The sequence below is a fragment of the Melopsittacus undulatus genome, chromosome 4, assembly GCF_012275295.1.
Source record: "Melopsittacus undulatus isolate bMelUnd1 chromosome 4, bMelUnd1.mat.Z, whole genome shotgun sequence".
Lineage (NCBI taxonomy): Eukaryota > Metazoa > Chordata > Aves > Psittaciformes > Psittaculidae > Melopsittacus > Melopsittacus undulatus.
The window spans coordinates 84,709,763-84,727,024 of NC_047530.1; the positions used below are offsets into that span (position 1 = coordinate 84,709,763).

The 17,262-nt window shown below is 47.2% G+C and overlaps 1 protein-coding gene across 1 annotated transcript; it reads left to right on the plus strand.

The window, feature by feature from the left end:
* Positions 1–1,945: 1,945 nt before the first annotated feature.
* LOC101868338 (uncharacterized) lies at positions 1,946–15,010 on the plus strand. The gene is made up of 8 exons (XM_031053402.1): positions 1,946–2,451; positions 2,536–3,396; positions 8,460–8,634; positions 9,410–9,623; positions 10,102–10,385; positions 10,416–10,676; positions 12,330–12,475; positions 13,325–15,010. The coding sequence occupies exons 1-8, from the start codon at positions 1,946–1,948 to the stop codon at positions 14,118–14,120; spliced, it is 3,243 nt and encodes a 1,080-aa protein (XP_030909262.1). The 3' UTR covers positions 14,121–15,010.
* The last annotated feature ends 2,252 nt before the right edge of the window (positions 15,011–17,262 follow it).

The window sequence follows — 17,262 nt, forward strand, 5'->3', positions numbered from 1 at the left end:
CCTCCAGAGCCGCGAAGAAGGGGGAACTCCAGCCCCACCACCAGAAGACTGGGTGAGAAGTGCCTGTGACATCTTGTGGAACAGCCACACTTTGAGAGCTAGTTTTAATTTGTAATTTTAGCAGTTATGGAGGACAGGAATAATATTCTCCATTTTGGAGTGATCCACAGGCACAGCTCTGCCTTTCTCTCTGGGATTAGAGAGAATGCGGGGAAAGGGTTTTCATTTGACCTACTCTAAGCAAGGAGTGAATCAAGCTACCAGTGAGTTACCAAGATTAGCTTCCAGGCAATACAGTGTGCCTCAGACTTCTCCTCAGGTGGGAGATGTGTGTTGGTGCCTCACATGGTTAAATGCCTGAGGTGTCTTAGCCTTCAGGGAGTAACAAGCCTCTCATTCCCCTCCTGGTCAAGGTGGCTGTGCTGCCTGAATGGTTGGTAGCATGGAGAGAACCCAGCTGCATAGGCTGGGCTGTAGCTTACATGGTCCTGTCTTGCTTTATCAAGACCTCTTTCTGGGTGTTCAATCTGGTTGGTTCTTGCCTGGCTTATTATTACAGATTGATGCCCCTCCATCCCAGCTCTGTGTTGCCCTTATGAATCTCAGGAGAAGCCCATATCCCTTGCCCAGTCTTGTTCTCCTTTACCTGTGGTGCTCACTCGTTCCCTTTGCCTCTGTCTGCCAAGGGAGGGAATGCATAGGGCTGTAGCGGACACTGACATCTTGTGTGACTGGCAAGTCCATGAGGCCTGAATTCATAAGAGAAATGTGAAGTCTCTATGTTCAATGTAAGGAGGGTCTTTCCACTTCAAGGATGATTTAGACACTTCATCCTTCTGGCCCAAACTGAAGTTTTGGGTTTTAATTTTCTGCATTGCTCTGAACATGTGATTTGGTCACTTAGATTCCCTTAGGCCTTACAATGCTGACCACAGATCATAGGAACAGACTTGGAAACCACCTTTTCTTTCTGGGCCTCTACTGAGCTGTCATGGGGATGATCGTTTGTGGCTGTTGCTAAGGGGTCAGGAGGGTGCATTTGTGAAAGTCTGTGAAGTACCTTTGTCTCTGCACTGTAAAGGCCTTGGAAATGCTTGGCTGCCAGTCTCAAGATCATATGCATCTACCCCATGAAGGGTAAAAAAAAGCATCAAAGCAGTATGACTCTTGGAGACAAAACCATCACCAGTTACCCTCCTTCTTCTTCCTTGCTACTTGAGCCTTCCAGGAGATCACACTGACATGTCACCCTTTCCCACCTGCATCCTCCTCCTTAACCCACAAGCTCTTGTTTGGACCCCATTTGAGGAAAAGAGGCTTACAATGTCTTGTAAGCGCTGCTGTGTGAGTAAGCTGAGCCTGCAGCAAGCACTTCTGAGCATTCATCAGTAGAGTTGAAAAGTGTTATTGTGGGGGAATTGCCAAAGATAGGCAGGATGAACTTCTCCAAATTCAGACGGGGAGTGTAAGGCCACTGTTGGCTTTTCTAGAGATGGAAAAGATTCCCTGCCCCAAGCCCTGTGGCTCATCTCCTAGTTATGCTGCTCTGTTTCTACCCAAGCAGTTGGTGTTTGGCTTCTGCATTCCCTGGAAGCAGACCTGCTGTTGCATCCTGTGAGCCATCACCAGGCTGCTTCAGTAACTCATCTTTCCTTCCATTCACAGGTCTTCTACGCATGGCGACTCAACCCATGTGAGAGCTCTCTTGTGTGAGTACCCAGCAGCACGCTTTGCTGTCTGTGGTCTGTGGACATTGACTGGCACCTAAGCAACATCCCAGCTCCCTTCTCTCCCCCTAGACGCCACTGTCTTAGAGCCTCCATGTGCATTTGCTATGACATACATCAGTTTTGATGAGAGACAGGAACACTGCCGGGTTATCTTGAGCTGCCAAAATAATCGGCTCTATGCGCAACATGGCTTAAAGGATTTTTCAGTTGACAGCATGCATCCACTAAAGAACCTAGACGCTCATATTTTTTCTGGGGACTTCCACACTCTAGACTGCTGCCACACAGGCAAGGCTCCTTTGGCCAGTCCTGTGGAAAACCGGATGTATCGGAGTGTGGAGAACCTTCAGTGGGCAACAGCTGCTGACTCTGGACTCTATTCTCACTGCCGAAGCCTGGATAATGAGATCATCTTTCGCTACAGAGGCACCAGTCAGTGGACAGAAGGTTGTGTGGATGTGGCCCCAGCGCAGAGCCCATCAGGCTCTCTGAGGAACCTTTCTCTCCGTGCTAAACAGACATCTCGATCAGCACAGAACGTGCTCCTCGCTCCCTTTGCCAAAGTGCCTCAGTGGCTCTTCCCTTCTGCAGAGGAAAGAGCCCTACATGGGGATGCCAAAAAGGAGCTGAAGGAGAAGCTGAGGCTGCACAACAGTAAGGTGGCAGAGCCCTGCAAGCCAGTGCATCCAGAAGTGGCCCTGCCTGACTTGATGGCCCGGGAGTTTTTTGCATGCCAGGTGTGCAAGAATGGTTGTGCTGTCAACTGCTGCACAGTTTTGGTGGAACACACTGCTCTCAGGCACAGCCTTGCAGGGAGGCAGAGACTGTGTTTTGCACACAGGACTGTCAGTCCCGAAGACATCAAGCAGGAGGCTCAGAGGAGGCTTCAGCTCCGAAGGCAGAACAGCTCCCCCACTTTGCCCCTTCAGTATGCCAGGGAAACCCATGAGATGGCCAAATCCAGAACAGCAGAAACCATAGAACAATGTAGTAAGGAAACAGATGTCAAAGCTACACTGGGACAGAGCAAGAAAGGCCTCTGCAAAGGGAGGCTTTACATACCCACCTTTGAGGAATTCAAACAAATGAGAAGTAAAGTGGCAAATTCATCTGCCAGCAGCAGTGGGCCAGCAGATTGCTTGAATAAGGGTCTGCCTGCAAACCAGAGCCTGAAGGAGGAGAGCAGTAAGAATGTCTGTCCAGAAGTTCTGGGGACTAAACCTGTGAATGAAGCTGCTGTCACAGCAGAGGATGATGATAATGTGTTCCATGAAAACCACACCTCTGCTGGCTTTACCCAATATCCAAACACATGTAATGGTTTCAGGATGAGCAGGCCTGACATGAAGGACAGAACCTTCCAAATCTGCAGCCCAGATAGGTCGCCAGTTCCCATTTGCTCTAGCCCTATCCCACGATCACCTTTACAGGCAGTAGCGATACACAGAGCTGGGCAGGAGATCTTCAGTGATGAGCAGCAGAAAGGAGAGACAAGACAACTAAATGATGTCCTCCACCTTGCAGGGCAGTCGCTGGCTTCTGAAGCCCAGTCTTCTTGCTGTTCATCGCTGCTGTTAGAAGCAACAGACTTATCCAGCTATGGAGCTAAGCTACAAAAAATGAAGGATGAATTCATAGGTTCAGCCTTGGAACTTATTAAGAAAAGGTAACATGCTCTGTGGGGTCACCTGAAAGCAGTTCCCTTATTAATGATCTGGTCTCTCTCCTGACATGTACATTTAACTCCCATAGCATTAATACGCTGTTGGCAGAGTCTTTCATCTCAGGGGCTCTGACAGCCACATGGACATGTCTTTAAGCTGTTGAGCTTGAACTCCATCTTTGCATGGGATTGAACATCAGAAAGAGTTCTCATCTAGACTTTGCCTTTTTGTACACCTTACTCCTGTCAAGACAGCAGTCATTAGCAGTCCTGACACACAGTTTTCCACTTATTTTATTTCTGTAATAAATTGGTGAAATGTCTTTTTAAATTTTTTTTAGAAGTCGACAGCATCTGAGAGATGTGAAGTATTAAAATGATTCCTTTGAAAAAAGTCTGTCCCACCACTGCAGAACATGAGTTCAAGCAGTGTTACACACAGCAACAAGTGCTTTTACTTGCTGCCTGTATGCAGTGAACTGGCAAACAAATAAGAGCAAGGTTGCTGCCACAAGTCTCTAAATACCCTCTGGAGACCAGCACAGGCAGTAGGTGAAAGTACTTGCAAATACTCTCCTGCCAACTCAGCGTAAGCAGTGAGAGAAAACACTTGTGTAAAGCCTTCCTCCTTCTTTTCCAGCCAGTGTTTTCCCCTTCTCTGGGTAAGTTGTTCACAAGGACTGCTTTCTCTGTCCTGGTTTTGGACACTGCAGTCCTGTTACATCCCTTCTGCCAAAGAAATGGGGATCCTTTTCTATGCAGGCAGGTGGCCCAACAGGAATGAGAAAAGTTCTGAAAGCCAGGAGTTTGGGGCAGTTATCACTGTCCTATCACTAGATAAGGCTGATGAGAAAAGGAGGAGTAAGTGTTGGTGAAGTGGTTTGTTTCCGTACGCTTGTCTTTCAGGACTGGCTTTACCAAGAATTGCATTTAACTTGGTTCCTGGCTGCTTCTGACACCAACAGATGTGGTATGTAAAATGCCAGGGCATCAACCTTGTACACTGGCTCTGTATTTCTGGAATGCTAGAGCTCAGAGACTGGACTTAGGTTTTAGAGATGATAGTGAATTCTCCACAGGAACGAGAGTTCTCCGAAAAGACACTGAAGCTGCCCATGTAGACAGAGCCAGAGTGGCAAGCAGAAATACTTCTGTAACTTTCTAATCCAAAGGGAAGCAGGTGGTGTTGGAGCCCTAAATGATTCCTTCTGCTGTCCAGCCCAGTGCTTTTGTTCTAGAGTGTGAATATCCAATGAAGAAACATATGAGAGTTATGGTATGCAGGCACTTTTACTGAGTAGGCTATTTTTATCAGGTATGAAATGAAATACACAGAATGGCACAAGATGTAAGATAATGAGAACAGCTGTCTCCATGCAAATGAAAGGTTTGACTAGTACCTGGAACCGGAGGCTCGTGCATAGCAAAGTATACAGGAAATGGGTAGTGCATATGATCTTGTTTCCCCACTACTATTCCTGCCTCCAAACACTTTCTGCCCAAGGCTTCCATGTTTTCAGTGTGGCTTCTGTACTTTTAATATCTGCAGTGAGTTTTGTTTCTGCAAATGTGTTCAGTCTCCCTAGCTGGATTTGTCAAAATATACGAGGTGATTTTGTGAACATCAAAACCGATCTAAAACTCTGAATGACAGTGGTTCCAGTAGTAGAGAGGTTGTTTCATGTGAAGGAACCACGCTGGCTTGTTTATTTTCCATAGTAATACCAGTTAATGGTAAAGATTGTCATTTCTTCAGGTTAGTAGGAGGAAAACAAACCTGTTCCAGTGCCAAAGTACTGGCTAGTGGGAAATTTCAGTTTCCCTTATCTGGAAAGTTCTGTTTTCTATCGTTTTCACCTGAGACTGTAATGTACCTAAATACTCATTTATAACTCAAGCTGATTCTCACTGCAGAGGTGGGAGACTTTTTGTTTGGATGTCTTGAGTCCTAAATTATGATCGCTGACATCCAGGCCATATTTTTTAGTATGTCTCAAATGAAATGAGCTGAAAGCTGGGGATTTGGTCCCATTTCCACAAATACTGAGCTTAGCAAGCCTTTGGTAGAGATACTGTGATTGAGCATCACAGAGTACAACAGCTGAAATGATCTTCTCTTTCTAGTGGTTCTGGGTGTTACAGTTTTACAAAGCAGTTTTGTCTGATGACTTAGTTGCCTCCCTAGTAATTCATAGTTAATTACTTAAGACTCATACAAATAACTTAATATTTCATCAGTGAAGATTTAATTTTCAGCTTCATAAGTACGGCACCTTTAGCTCCCTCATAAGTCACTAGATACTTTTAACTTAGTCCTGGCTGGGAAGGGGTGTTGAGATCTAAGCGGAAATCCTGTAGGCATTTCAATCTATAGTCCACTTTCTGAAATTGTTTAAACAGCAAATTACTCAGGATAAGGACATGCAAGGACCTGGGGTTCCTGTCTGTAAAGTGGGGAAAAGGCAGCAACAAAAACCTGCAAAAGGAAGCAAACGGCATGACTAAGAAAGAGGGCTTCCTAAAAAGAGGGATGGGGTGTATTTGGGATTACACCAAGATGGTGGGTAGAATAACAGCTTCCCATAGCAGAGAACTCCAAGGCAGGAACAAGCAGGGAGGGAGTTGACAAAATATTTCCAGTGGTCAGAAAAAGTAAGGAGCATATGCAAAGGGCTGAGAACTGCTGGCCTGGACAATGGTACAACCCAAGAGACCATGCAGGAAAGGATGTGCATTTCCATCACACACACCCAGTGCCTCTGCTTCTGCACCACTGCCTTTCTTACCTCTGGCTGACCAACCATAGGGTGGTTGAATTTTGCAAGTCTCCAGTCACCTTTCCTTAGCTCAGCTGTCTGGGTAGTATTGGCTCTTATTCCCACTGCAGGTCATGTTTGGAGATGTTTTATAAATATCCCTTCTGGGTTATGGAAACCACAATAAGCAGTGGCATCTGGTCTGTCTTAGCAGCAGAGAGCTACTGTTGGTTTCATTTAGAGGAGCAGTAACACTGTGGAGTACTTCCCATGCTGAAGTGGATGATCTGGAAGCACTGTAAAAATATAAAAATGACAGATGACTCTCTGAGATTATGGTCTGTATGGTGGGAGGTGGTGTGGACTCTGCTACTGACCTTGGACACATCCCATTGCCTCAATAGGATCCCTTCTTTCTGCATATTTCAACCAGAAGCTGTTTGAGCAGGAGCAGCTTTTGGAAACTGGCTTCTGGCAGTGGCAGATTCTCTTCAAGAGCTTTCTTGCTCCTTAATCTCTGCCTTCCCTCCCACAGAACTGTTCATACTTCACACAACATCAATGAAATGATCTGGCTGGGAATGCATGAGGGAGGATATTTTTGTAAAACCAGATAATTTCAAGACTGATTTTAGATCATGGCCACACAGACAGCTACACTGGAAGAGCTGAAGGAGTGGTACTGCAAATGTGACTGGGGATGAGAGGAAGGAAGGAGACAGAAACCTCTTAAGCCAGACCAGGGCAGGACAGTACCATGATGGGACCACAGCCTTGCTGTGTGCCTGCACTGCTCTTACTGTAACCCTGTAAGGGGGCTAATACAGTCTGTATTACAGACTGCTCCATGGCAGCACTGATGTTTGAATATCCCCTTTCTACAGACCGGAGAGAAAGGGCCTGCAGGAGACAAGTGATGCTTCCAAAGCCACATGGCCGGGAATTTGCACAGCAAAAACTGAAAGCCAGGAGCCTGATGTTAGCACTGTGCTGTTGCTGGCTAAACTCTTTAAGGTGGTAAATACTCAGGTAGTGTCAGCTGGGGCCTGAAAGCATACATGGAGGAAGATGAAAAAGCATCAGCTAGGAAGGTGCAAACCAACTTTTCTGGCCTGACAACAGAGCCAGTTTGTGTTCTGGGAGACTTGTTCCCTCTTCAGTGACTTCAGTATAGGTTGATGGTTTGTTTTCAGAGCCAACTGTCATGCATTGTAAGGAAGATGCCCATCTGTCTCATGTGTTTGCTTGTAGCTGACTGTTGGAATTGCACATTAGCAGTATGACCTATCAGCATAAGTTCACAAGTAAAGCCTTTAAGAAACAGTAGATTTTTGTCACAGGAGGCTCTTGTTAAGCATAAAATACATGCATACCCCAAAATATGTTCCAGACACTGGCTTCCTGTATGTACAAACATCCATATCCAGTCCCCACAACCTTTCTTTTTTAAAGGAATCCAAGCCCATAAAAATCAAGTAAATCCAAAGTATTAATATTCTTCAAAGCAGGCTTCATTTTGCATGGAAAAAGGTGTCTTAGACAGTCTGTTGGAAAAATGTATCACAAGTAGTATCACAAACAAGCCTGTCAACTACTCTGTCAGGTCAGTGGTTTTGCACCAGACTCTTTCTCTCTGGAAGGGGTGGTGATGTCTGCAGAGAGGGAAACATGGGGTTGGAATAGGCTGCCTGTATCAGCCCAGCCAGGCCCTTGTTAGCACCAGACAGCCATGAATAAGAGCATCCCAGGATTGCTAAGTGATAACAACGGACTCTGGCAATCTTTTCAGGACTCTTTAAGTGCACCAAAAGGCCTAATCCTGAGTTCACTGAAAGCAAAGGGAATCTTTCCAGTGGTTTCAGCAGGTTTTATCCTATAATCCTCTAATCTCTTCAAAGTATTATGATTTTTAGCTGGCGATTTTCTTCCAGATGAACAATATGGTTTCTGTGTTGACAACATCTCTTTAAATAGCAGCAAATATGGATATGGCCTACTTAGGAAGAGGTTTTTTTGGTCCCTGTGGGAGAACCTCATGTTTTATGGACACAAAAAATGCCTTGTGAATACCTGAGGCTGATATCCCAGACTGATGCTGGCATGAGTGCAGTTACCCAATTTGTACTGCTATAATTGAGCTGTGTTTGGAGGCCCTGAAATACATGTAGTGCCATCCATGCAGACCAGTCCTGCCTGCACCTTTCCTGAACATTGCAGCTGATTTTTTGAACCTGGGCTTGGTGCTGTCTCATCAGGAACATCAGGTGAACTGCATATGTGATGTTAATCAGTCTGCTTCTTCCCTTGCAGCTGCAATGCTGAGGCTGCTGGCAAATCCCCCTCCAAGGGACAGTGTGATCTGAGGGAAGCTGATCTCCCACCTCCCGAGGACAGCCAACAGCCCACAGCAATGTCCATGGCAACAGAGACCTGGGAGGAAAAGCCAAGCAATGAGACATCCAGCGACATTCCACCTGCAGAGGACGTAAGGGAGAGGAATTCCCCTTTCATCTTGGGCATGCGTTCAGGGCTTTTTCTTACCTCTCAGAAGATCTAAAGGACCCTTTTGTTGTAGGAACTGGTCAGGGTGGGAGCCTGGGATCTGAAGTCACACCAACTCCCATAAGCAATTAAACTCTGTTAGAAGCATTTCTAGTTCCCTTTCTATTACAGTTAATGAAACAGGAGCCAGTTTTGTGCCCCAGCCTATCTGTCACTGCATCTCTTGCAGGGAGTTCAGCAATAACCCTTTAATGGTTTTCAGTGTGCCATTAGCCCTTCACTGCTGCACTGCCCTAAAGATCAGACAGGCCTTCCTAGTCCCCACTTGGTCAAACTGCTCATGTAGGTAAGGCATAGAGGCTGGCACTCCTGACCCTGCAGCACTGAAACACAGGCATAGGCAAGCTAGCTCAGATCCCTTGAGGACAGGCTCAGTCATGCTTTAGGCCCTTACCCAGGGCTATGCTGTTGACTTCTTTGTGGCTTCTCAGAGTCACTGTACTCAGAGCTACATGACAGCAAAGGGAGAGGGGTCCCTGCTGTTAGGACAGCAAAGGGAGAGGGGTCCCTGCTGTTAGGACAGCAAGACAGAGGAACCTAGGGGGTCAGATTTTCTAATGATTGCATAACAGCTGCACTTACAATCCCACTACTGATGAGTTTCCTTTGTTCTACTTTGGCAATTAAAGTCCAGTTGCTGCAAACCAGGTGCCGCTTTGACCACCACCTTGCTGCAACCCCACTTGCCTTTCTTGCAGACCCCCAGTTCTGTCTGCCGCCGATCCAGCTCCGACATTGTCCATGAGAGTGCAGATGGTGCCAAGGCGCAGCGAGAGTGCCGGCTGCGGCCGCACCTCAGTGACCCCATGCCAACAGACTCAGTGAAGAGGAAGCAGCTGGAGCTGAAGATTGCAGCTGCAGCACGGCAGCACGCACAGAAGCGCCGGCAGGAGCGAGACTATGGTACCCACATTCTGCACACTCACAGGGGGCTGATGGGCCAGATCCTGAGCCATGCTATGCCAGTGTAAATATGGAGTAATTCTGCTGACCTGGGAGAGGGAAGCATTCTGGGTTTAACCCAGGTGTGCAATAAATCAGGATCTACTCTGCTGTGTCTCTGTCCCCTCCTGGCAGATGGCAGGGGAAAAGAGAGCTCAAACAAGTTCATAGGTATCAGCAGTGCAGGGATGACAGGCCTCAGGCTTCACCTGGGAGCCAGTTACTTCTGACTCTCTCCAGTCATAGCAGCAGAACAGGAGGGAGGGAGTTTACAGTCCTGCTTTCACCAGACCTAGCCTGCTGTCCTGGGGTTCTTACCAGGCATGGCTGTGCCAGCCTGAGGTTCTCAGTAAGCTCTGTACACCTTGCAGTGCCTGTAATGATTTGTGTCTGTTCTCAGGTCCAGTGGTAGCAAAAGCCAACCTTGGCCATGGTGGCAGCTTTGATGAGACTCGCTGCACCCCACGTGGCTCCCTTCGCTCCAGACATCACTGGAGTAATGTCAGCAGCCTGAGCACAGACAGCGGGATTGTTGGCATGAATGATGTCCGGGATGACCTGGATCCCAGCGAGGCCACCCGGACCAAGCCAGCGGATGTGGAGAGGGCAGATAGTGGCATTGGCCAGACACCAGCCAGGAAGTGGAGGAACAGGGCATCTGAAACGCTGAGCTCCCTGCAGGCCTGGGAAGCACACCGTCCCTGCACTGACTGTGGGGAAAGAGACCTCCCAGTGGAGACAGACGTGCAGAACTGCAATCAGAGGCGAGCTGACCTCTGCGAGAAGTGCTGCAAACGCAGGACAGAGCGCAAGGAGTCTGTGCTTGAGTTTGTCAACACAGAGGCCAGCTATGGGGAGGACCTGCGCATCATCAAAGAGGAGTTCTACCTCCCCATGCAGGCAGCTGGGCTGCTGAGCCAGGAGCAGCTCCTGGGCATCTTCAGCAACATCCAGGAGCTCATCGACCTCAATGAGAGCTTCCTGGAGATACTTCAGGAAGAGATCGATCAGGCCTTTGATCAGGTATGATGCTGCATGCTGTAGAGGAGCCAGACAGGAATAGATTTTTTATTAGTGAGGCAGCATAGATGGTCAAGAGGATCAGGAGGTAGGACTCCTGGGTTCTGGTCATCTATCTAGTCCATGTAGAGTCTATGTAAACTGGTGATTTCAGTAGGTCTGTGACAGGTCACAGCTGCTGGCCTCACTCTCTTCTGTGGTAATACCACTGACATTAGCAGGCCATCACCAGTCTAACTCATATATCCCATTAAAAGGGCCTAACCGGCCCATTACCAAAGTTAGCTTTAAGCCAGTTAGCCTGGACACTGATAAGAGTATAGCCATGGGAGCACAGAGCTCAGCTTGGTCTGGCTTACAGGCCATGCTCTTGCAACCCTGAGCTGGCTCACTTCAGGCTGGCTTGGGTATATTTGCCTTGGGGTGCAGCTTATTGCAGCTTGCTTCTATGCTTGCTGTGGGGCCAGGCAGCACAGACTGCTCCCTGCTGCAGTGACAATTGGTCTTTACAGCTCTGTGCTGTAAGTTGCTTCTACTGACGCACCCTGCCTTGCACAAGGAGCTTTCCTGCCCCACCAGAAGGATAGTCAGAAGGCAGAGAAATAGAAATAAGGCTCTAGAGCAGCAATCTCTGCAAAGGACATGTAATCAGCTCCACACCCTCCTTTCCTCAAGAAACCAAACCCCACTTATTGCTCTATCAGTTTCACCAGGATGGTTTGTTCTTTAGGAAACCCATTCCTCTTCTCCCTTTGTGAAACCCTGCATGTCAGACTGAGCAACACATCTCAAAACCTGTCAACTTTGAAAACCACTCTCATGCACCTGGCACAGTGAAGACAGACATGCCCTGTGAATAATTTATTGAGACAAAGACTTCTACAAACAGCTGTGGGTTTCCCTGTCTCTTCTTCCATGATTTCTCTGCAGTCAGAGCTCAGTACTGCACCAGAAAACTGCCAGCAGCCAGAGACCTGCTCCCTCTCTTGCTGCTGAACTCATTTGTGAGTGCAGATCATGTCAGCACACACCTCGACAAAGCTAAGAGCATTATGTAGCACCAGATTCTTACTATTCTCTTATTTTATTACACATCCAGAAACCAGATAACAATTTACCATGAAACTTATTTTTCGTATAGGCATCAAAGTAGCTAGTACTGACAGGGCTGCTTCCCAGCCAGGCCAGTTGCTTGGAGCAGCTGTTGAAGTTGAGTGCCATGTCACTTACCTGAGTTACTCCTGCCTGTTTGCTCCAAAATACTCTGTTAAGTTTATGCACTGCTGCGTTACCTGCATGGCAGACCTGTTGGCAATAAGGGCCCCAGTACACCCTCCTGACTAGCATGCTCACTCTGGCCTCTGGCCTTTGAGCCTCTGTTCTGGGGAGCTGGCTCAGCCCACAGAAGTAGAAAGGATAGTTCCTGGTGTGTAGAAGAGAAAGCAGTAAACCTAGCTTTCCTTCCCCTCGCCACACAGTGCTTACCCCCAGACCTGCAGGAATTGCCTTTCCACCCAGAAGGGTGAGCCCAGCTGCACCTTTGGTGTGGTGTTCATCAGATCCTGCAGTAGGTTCATGCTGATAGGACTGAATACAGGCTGTGTGCTTGTGCCTCTGCTGCACTAACCCCGTGGGAGCTGTATTGCGTGTTTGCAGGGTGATGATGACCTGATGACCGTGTGCATTGGTGAAGTATTTCTAGAGTTTGTCAACATGCTGCCAGCCTTTCAGACCTACTGTCTTCAGCAGTCCTCCTCCGTGAATATGCTCAACGCTCTGGAGAAGGAGAAAGAGCTCCTCAGGTGAGAAAAGGGCTGAGCATATTCTTCCAGGCTTTGGGGACAGGAAGGCACCAGGCTGAGGGTGAAGCCTTGGACAGCTCAACTGGATCAAAGTATTATGTTAATGTTCTCCAGTTATTGCTGCTCTCTTTTGAGAAGAATGATTTATTCTCCAGAAGATATTCATCCTTGATATCTCCACTGAGGCAGCTAGTTGGTCCCCAGCTGTTTACTGTGCTTTGTGGTAGCAGTGTTTGCCTGCTGACCACTGTGCTGAACTGTCACCAATTAACACTCAGCTGAGAACAGCTCTCAGTCCCTGCACCAGAGCACAGTTTGGATTTCCACTGGGGAAAGCCACCATGTGAAGCATGCATGACTTGAATTTGTTTTCCATTCCTACCTCTGGTATTGGGCAATGTCAGGCGAGTCACTTCTCTTTCTTTCCACTACAACAGCTTAAAAGGCTGAATGTACTGAATTCTTGTTTAGAGTGCTTTGTAATCTAATGATGAAAGGAGCTACCAATTAATGTAATCTGATATAAGATGATGTCTCTGCCTTAGGCCTACGTCACTGTGTACCAGAGAAAGATCACACCCTTGTTGTTCTACAACAATTTAATAGAAGACTGCTAGGATGCTGTGTGCTAGTGTCCCAAGCACATCAGCACTGTTCTGGAGCTGAGCTCAGTTGCAGAAATTGTTGTTAGGTCTTTGAGAAGACAGAACTTTCAAGGCTCTTAAAACCAGAGAGGGGGCTGCAGTGCCCAGCAGCTGTCAGCACCATACTGTTCATTTGCATTTAGGATTGCAGCATCTGCTGTCAGAAGAGCTACCATTTTATTCTCTCTTCTTTAAATCCCTGCAGAATATTCCTTGATGTCTCCCAGAATGACAACACAGCACTGCGGCGGATGAACTTGAGGTCCTTCCTAATGGCCCCTTTGCAAAGAGTCACCAAGTACCCACTGCTGCTCAGCAGAATCATCAAGACCACCACCGAATACCACCCAGATCACAGCAGCCTGCGGGAGGCCAAGAGCCGCATTGAGTCTCACCTGGAGCACATCAACATGAAAACCAAGCAGGAGGGGAACACGTGGACCCTCCGATCTTTTCGCCAGGACAGCAAGAAGAAGAGGGAAGTCATCAACATTGAGATGAGAGAAACTGCCCTCAAAACAGTAGGTTGGCTGCGGGAGGAAACACGGTTTGTGATGGAGGGGTCTCTGCAGCTGGCCCAGCCCCCCGATGGCCAGTGGGTGAAGAAAGGCAGCAAGACCCTGAAGTTCCAGAACATGCAGGTCCTCCTCCTCGTGAACATGAAGCGTGTGTCAGAGTCCAGCCTGGAGTCAGCTGAGCCAGGGCCGGTGAAGGACGCTGTGCTGGTACTCATCAGGGACAAAAATAACGGGAAGTTCCATTTGCTCAGGGAGCCCTTGAGGCTGAGCAATTGCATTGTGTCCACTGACCCCGACTGCGATGACACTTTTGAACTCATTGAGATCAGGCGGGAGGCATTTGTGTTCCGGGACAGCGACCGGGCACGGACTCACCACTGGTTCAGGCAAATACGGCGGTACTCAAGGGAGCTGGGCTCCTGGAAGAAGCGGCGCAACGCGCTGCCCAACATCATGATCAGCACCCCTCACACCAGGCCATGAGTCCTGCATGGGCAGCAGGCAGGGAGACTTGGCTTGACCAGTGCCATGTACAAGGACCACCAAAAGCCTTGGTGGCTTGAACTTGCTCTGCCCCATGGACAGCAGAGGGGGAAGCCTGGCCCATGGAGACTCTGAGCAGCACTGGAAGCAAGCATCACAGCCCAATCCTGGTCTGCCAGCCTTTGGACTCATAACCTGTTTGTTGTTAATACACACACAGGGGTGGGCTTCCCTCAAGGAGCAGATCTCTGGAGGAAAGTATTGAGTTTAACTTGTTAGTATTGCACTGCAGAATGATGTATGATGCTTGACATTGCATGGATTGTGTTGAAAGCCAGTGTTGACAACATGAGAGAGGTTTCCATTGACTATATTTCATCAGCATTAGGTAAAGTCAGGGTCAAAATTAGGTGCAGTATTATGCAACAGAGGATGCAAGTTGGATGTAATTGTTTTCTACTGCTACTCCTAAGGACTGTCTTTCATTACTCACCTCTGTATATTCAAAGTACTTGTTGAAAAAAAGGCCTTTCATCTTTAATCCAAATCAAGTAGGTATCAATTTGCTCAGATTCCGCTGCATGCACACAGAAAAAATAAAAGCAAAGGAGACTAAAAGGAGTTCTTGTTCTCTGACACATGCACCCTAAGTGTGTGTAGAACATGTGGAAGAGCACTATAACCCCACTGAAAGTCTGATATTTAACTGGCTTAGGGATGGTAACATAACACTGCATCTGAAATAGAAGTCTATGTAAATATAGCTCTGCTACCACTAATAATTTAAAAGTTTGCCATTATTTAAATGATGTAATCTAGTGTATTTCAAAATTGTATTTCAAAGGAACAATTTACATTGTACTCTAGAGTAATATAAAAGGTTTTAATAATTACGTTTCAATGAGTTTAGGTGGGTATTTTCTTAAATATTTGTATTTTGGAGTAGATATTTCTTTTAGTGTGGGTGGTGTTCAATGTGCCTGCATCTGTTCTTTGATTCCCTGAGCAGAATTCAGCAGCTACTCCTAATGAGCCTGGGAGAATGGTACAAGCCTGCCACCCTAACTCCCACTAGAAGAGAACAGGCTGGCACGAAATCTTATGCTCTGACCACAGTTTTCCTGGGCAGGTCAAGCGCCAGCACACCAGATGTGAAAGCCAAAACAGGCCCCAGAGCGCTCCCCTGTAAGGTCCAACCTCTCTCAGCTCCTCAGCAGGGAAATGACTCGAAGCTGAACAATGGTGAAAAGGCAAACAGTGTTTGTAACCTTTTTAGCCTGACATCACTGCTGACCGCTGCCTTGGGATTACCAGATCAGCAAAATGTCACACTGTGACTTTCACAGCAAAGGCCAGATTACAGCCCTAGGGGCTATGTTAAAGGAGCCTGAATTTGTGTTGGTGGATCTTAAAGGACAGCCTGTAAATGTTCTTTCAGCCCTCCATGGTAGAGACAAAGCCAATCAGTATAGATCAGTAAACAAAATATTTCTGTTACAGACACTTATTTTACAGAAGGATTCACACAAGTGTATTTGTGTGTTTCTCCAGAGATGAGCCAGCGTCAGCAGCACACAAAGGCAAACAGAGGCTACCTTCACATAGGTAGCCCTAATCTTGTAAAGTCACCACTGATCTAACACCTGAGCAGGCTTCTGAACCATACCCACTGCTTTGTCCTCTTGCCGCAGCTGCTGGGGCTTGTTACGCTGCTCCAGGCGGGGGCAGACACCAACAGTGAGACATGTGAGCACTGGCTGTATTTTCTCTTCCTCTGCACCATCCAGTGTTTTAGTACTTTATTTTGTCCTTGAGGAAATGGGAGGTTTTGCATCATCTGAAGGCTTTACAAACATATACCCAAGACATGAGGATGGCAGCACACAGCTGAGTGCTGTAGTGAGTGATAGCTGGCAAAACGCTTGTTGGGGCAGCAGTCTGAATCCCTTAGGCGAGTTAGAATTCCCTCCAGCTATTTCTAGTCATTAGACAGTAAATTGCTTATAATAAATTATAATAAATTCCCCCCAAATACCCACTGAACAGCCAACGAGGAATACGAGGCATTGCTTTCAGTTTGTTGTTTGTTTTTCAGATAGATGGATGCATAAGCAGAGCAGCTGTTGGAGGAAGATTTCTCTTATGCTGTCATGACAGATCTGCACCTATGAGCCTTCAAGCCCCGTTCACCTAACATGTAAAAGGCAACAGCTTGTAGGACCTTGTTTTCTCTCTCAGGATCAAAATGGCACAGTTACCTTCACTTTGTTACCTCCAGTGGTAGTTTTGATAAGGGAAGGCACAGATACAGTAAGTGTAATAGCTGCATTTATCCAACCAGTGAGTGCCTTTCATAGTTACAGAATGCTGCTGCTTTCTGGAAAATTGTCAGTTACTTCCTAGCAGAATGATTTTCACCACACCAATTCATGCTCAAAACCAGCCAGGAACTGTTTGTACAGTCGTATCTTTAAATCAAGATACCTTCAGTCACCCTGGCTGTTCAAAAAGGTTAGAGAACAATCAGTATATGTAAAAGGTCTGATATTTAGCATCAATCTTGCATTTGGCTGATTGTTTGATTTGTCAGCTCCCTGGTTTTTCTAGGTATCACAGGAAACACCTGCCTGCCAGGCTCCTCGTAATCATGGCCGATTTCCTCTGAACTAGGCAAACTCTCCCCAAAAGAAGGTCCATAAATAATTGCCGGGTGCCGAGTTATGAGCAGGACGTGTACTTGGTGCTGTAGCCCTGTCCTAAAAAAACTGCAGCCAGGGAACAGGGAACTCTTTGACCCAGGACAGCCTGCTACGGGAAGCAACAGCCTGATTGCTGAACCTGTCAAACTAGATAGAGGTTGTGCTTCCAATGTTATTTCTCTTTTATGTATCCGGTGTGTACTCAGCCACCTGCCTGCCTGCCTTTAAATTACAGGTGATGAAAGTGAACACGAGTACAGGATGATCTCTGTGACCCTGTGAGAGCTCATGCTGTGGGCTGAGCCTGCACAAGAAGGGCAAGGAGTGTCAGCACACTGACAAGGCAGTAAGTTTCCATAATCCCCAGGCACCTTTCTGAACTGGATGATCCCTCTTCTGGGAAGTTCCAAGTCTTTCAGTGTCACATGTACATATCTTACTTG

What these genes read in the sequence shown, in the direction of transcription:
- LOC101868338 (XM_031053402.1), top strand. Translation starts at nt 1,946, where the DNA reads ATGCATCCACTAAAGAACCTAGACGCTCATATTTTTTCTGGGGACTTC. An exon ending in TTGGAACTTATTAAGAAAAG is followed by an intron (nt 3,397 to 8,459) that starts GTAACATGCTCT and finishes CTTCCCTTGCAG; the next exon opens with CTGCAATGCTGAGGCTGCTG. An exon ending in ACATTCCACCTGCAGAGGAC is followed by an intron (nt 8,635 to 9,409) that starts GTAAGGGAGAGG and finishes CCTTTCTTGCAG; the next exon opens with ACCCCCAGTTCTGTCTGCCG.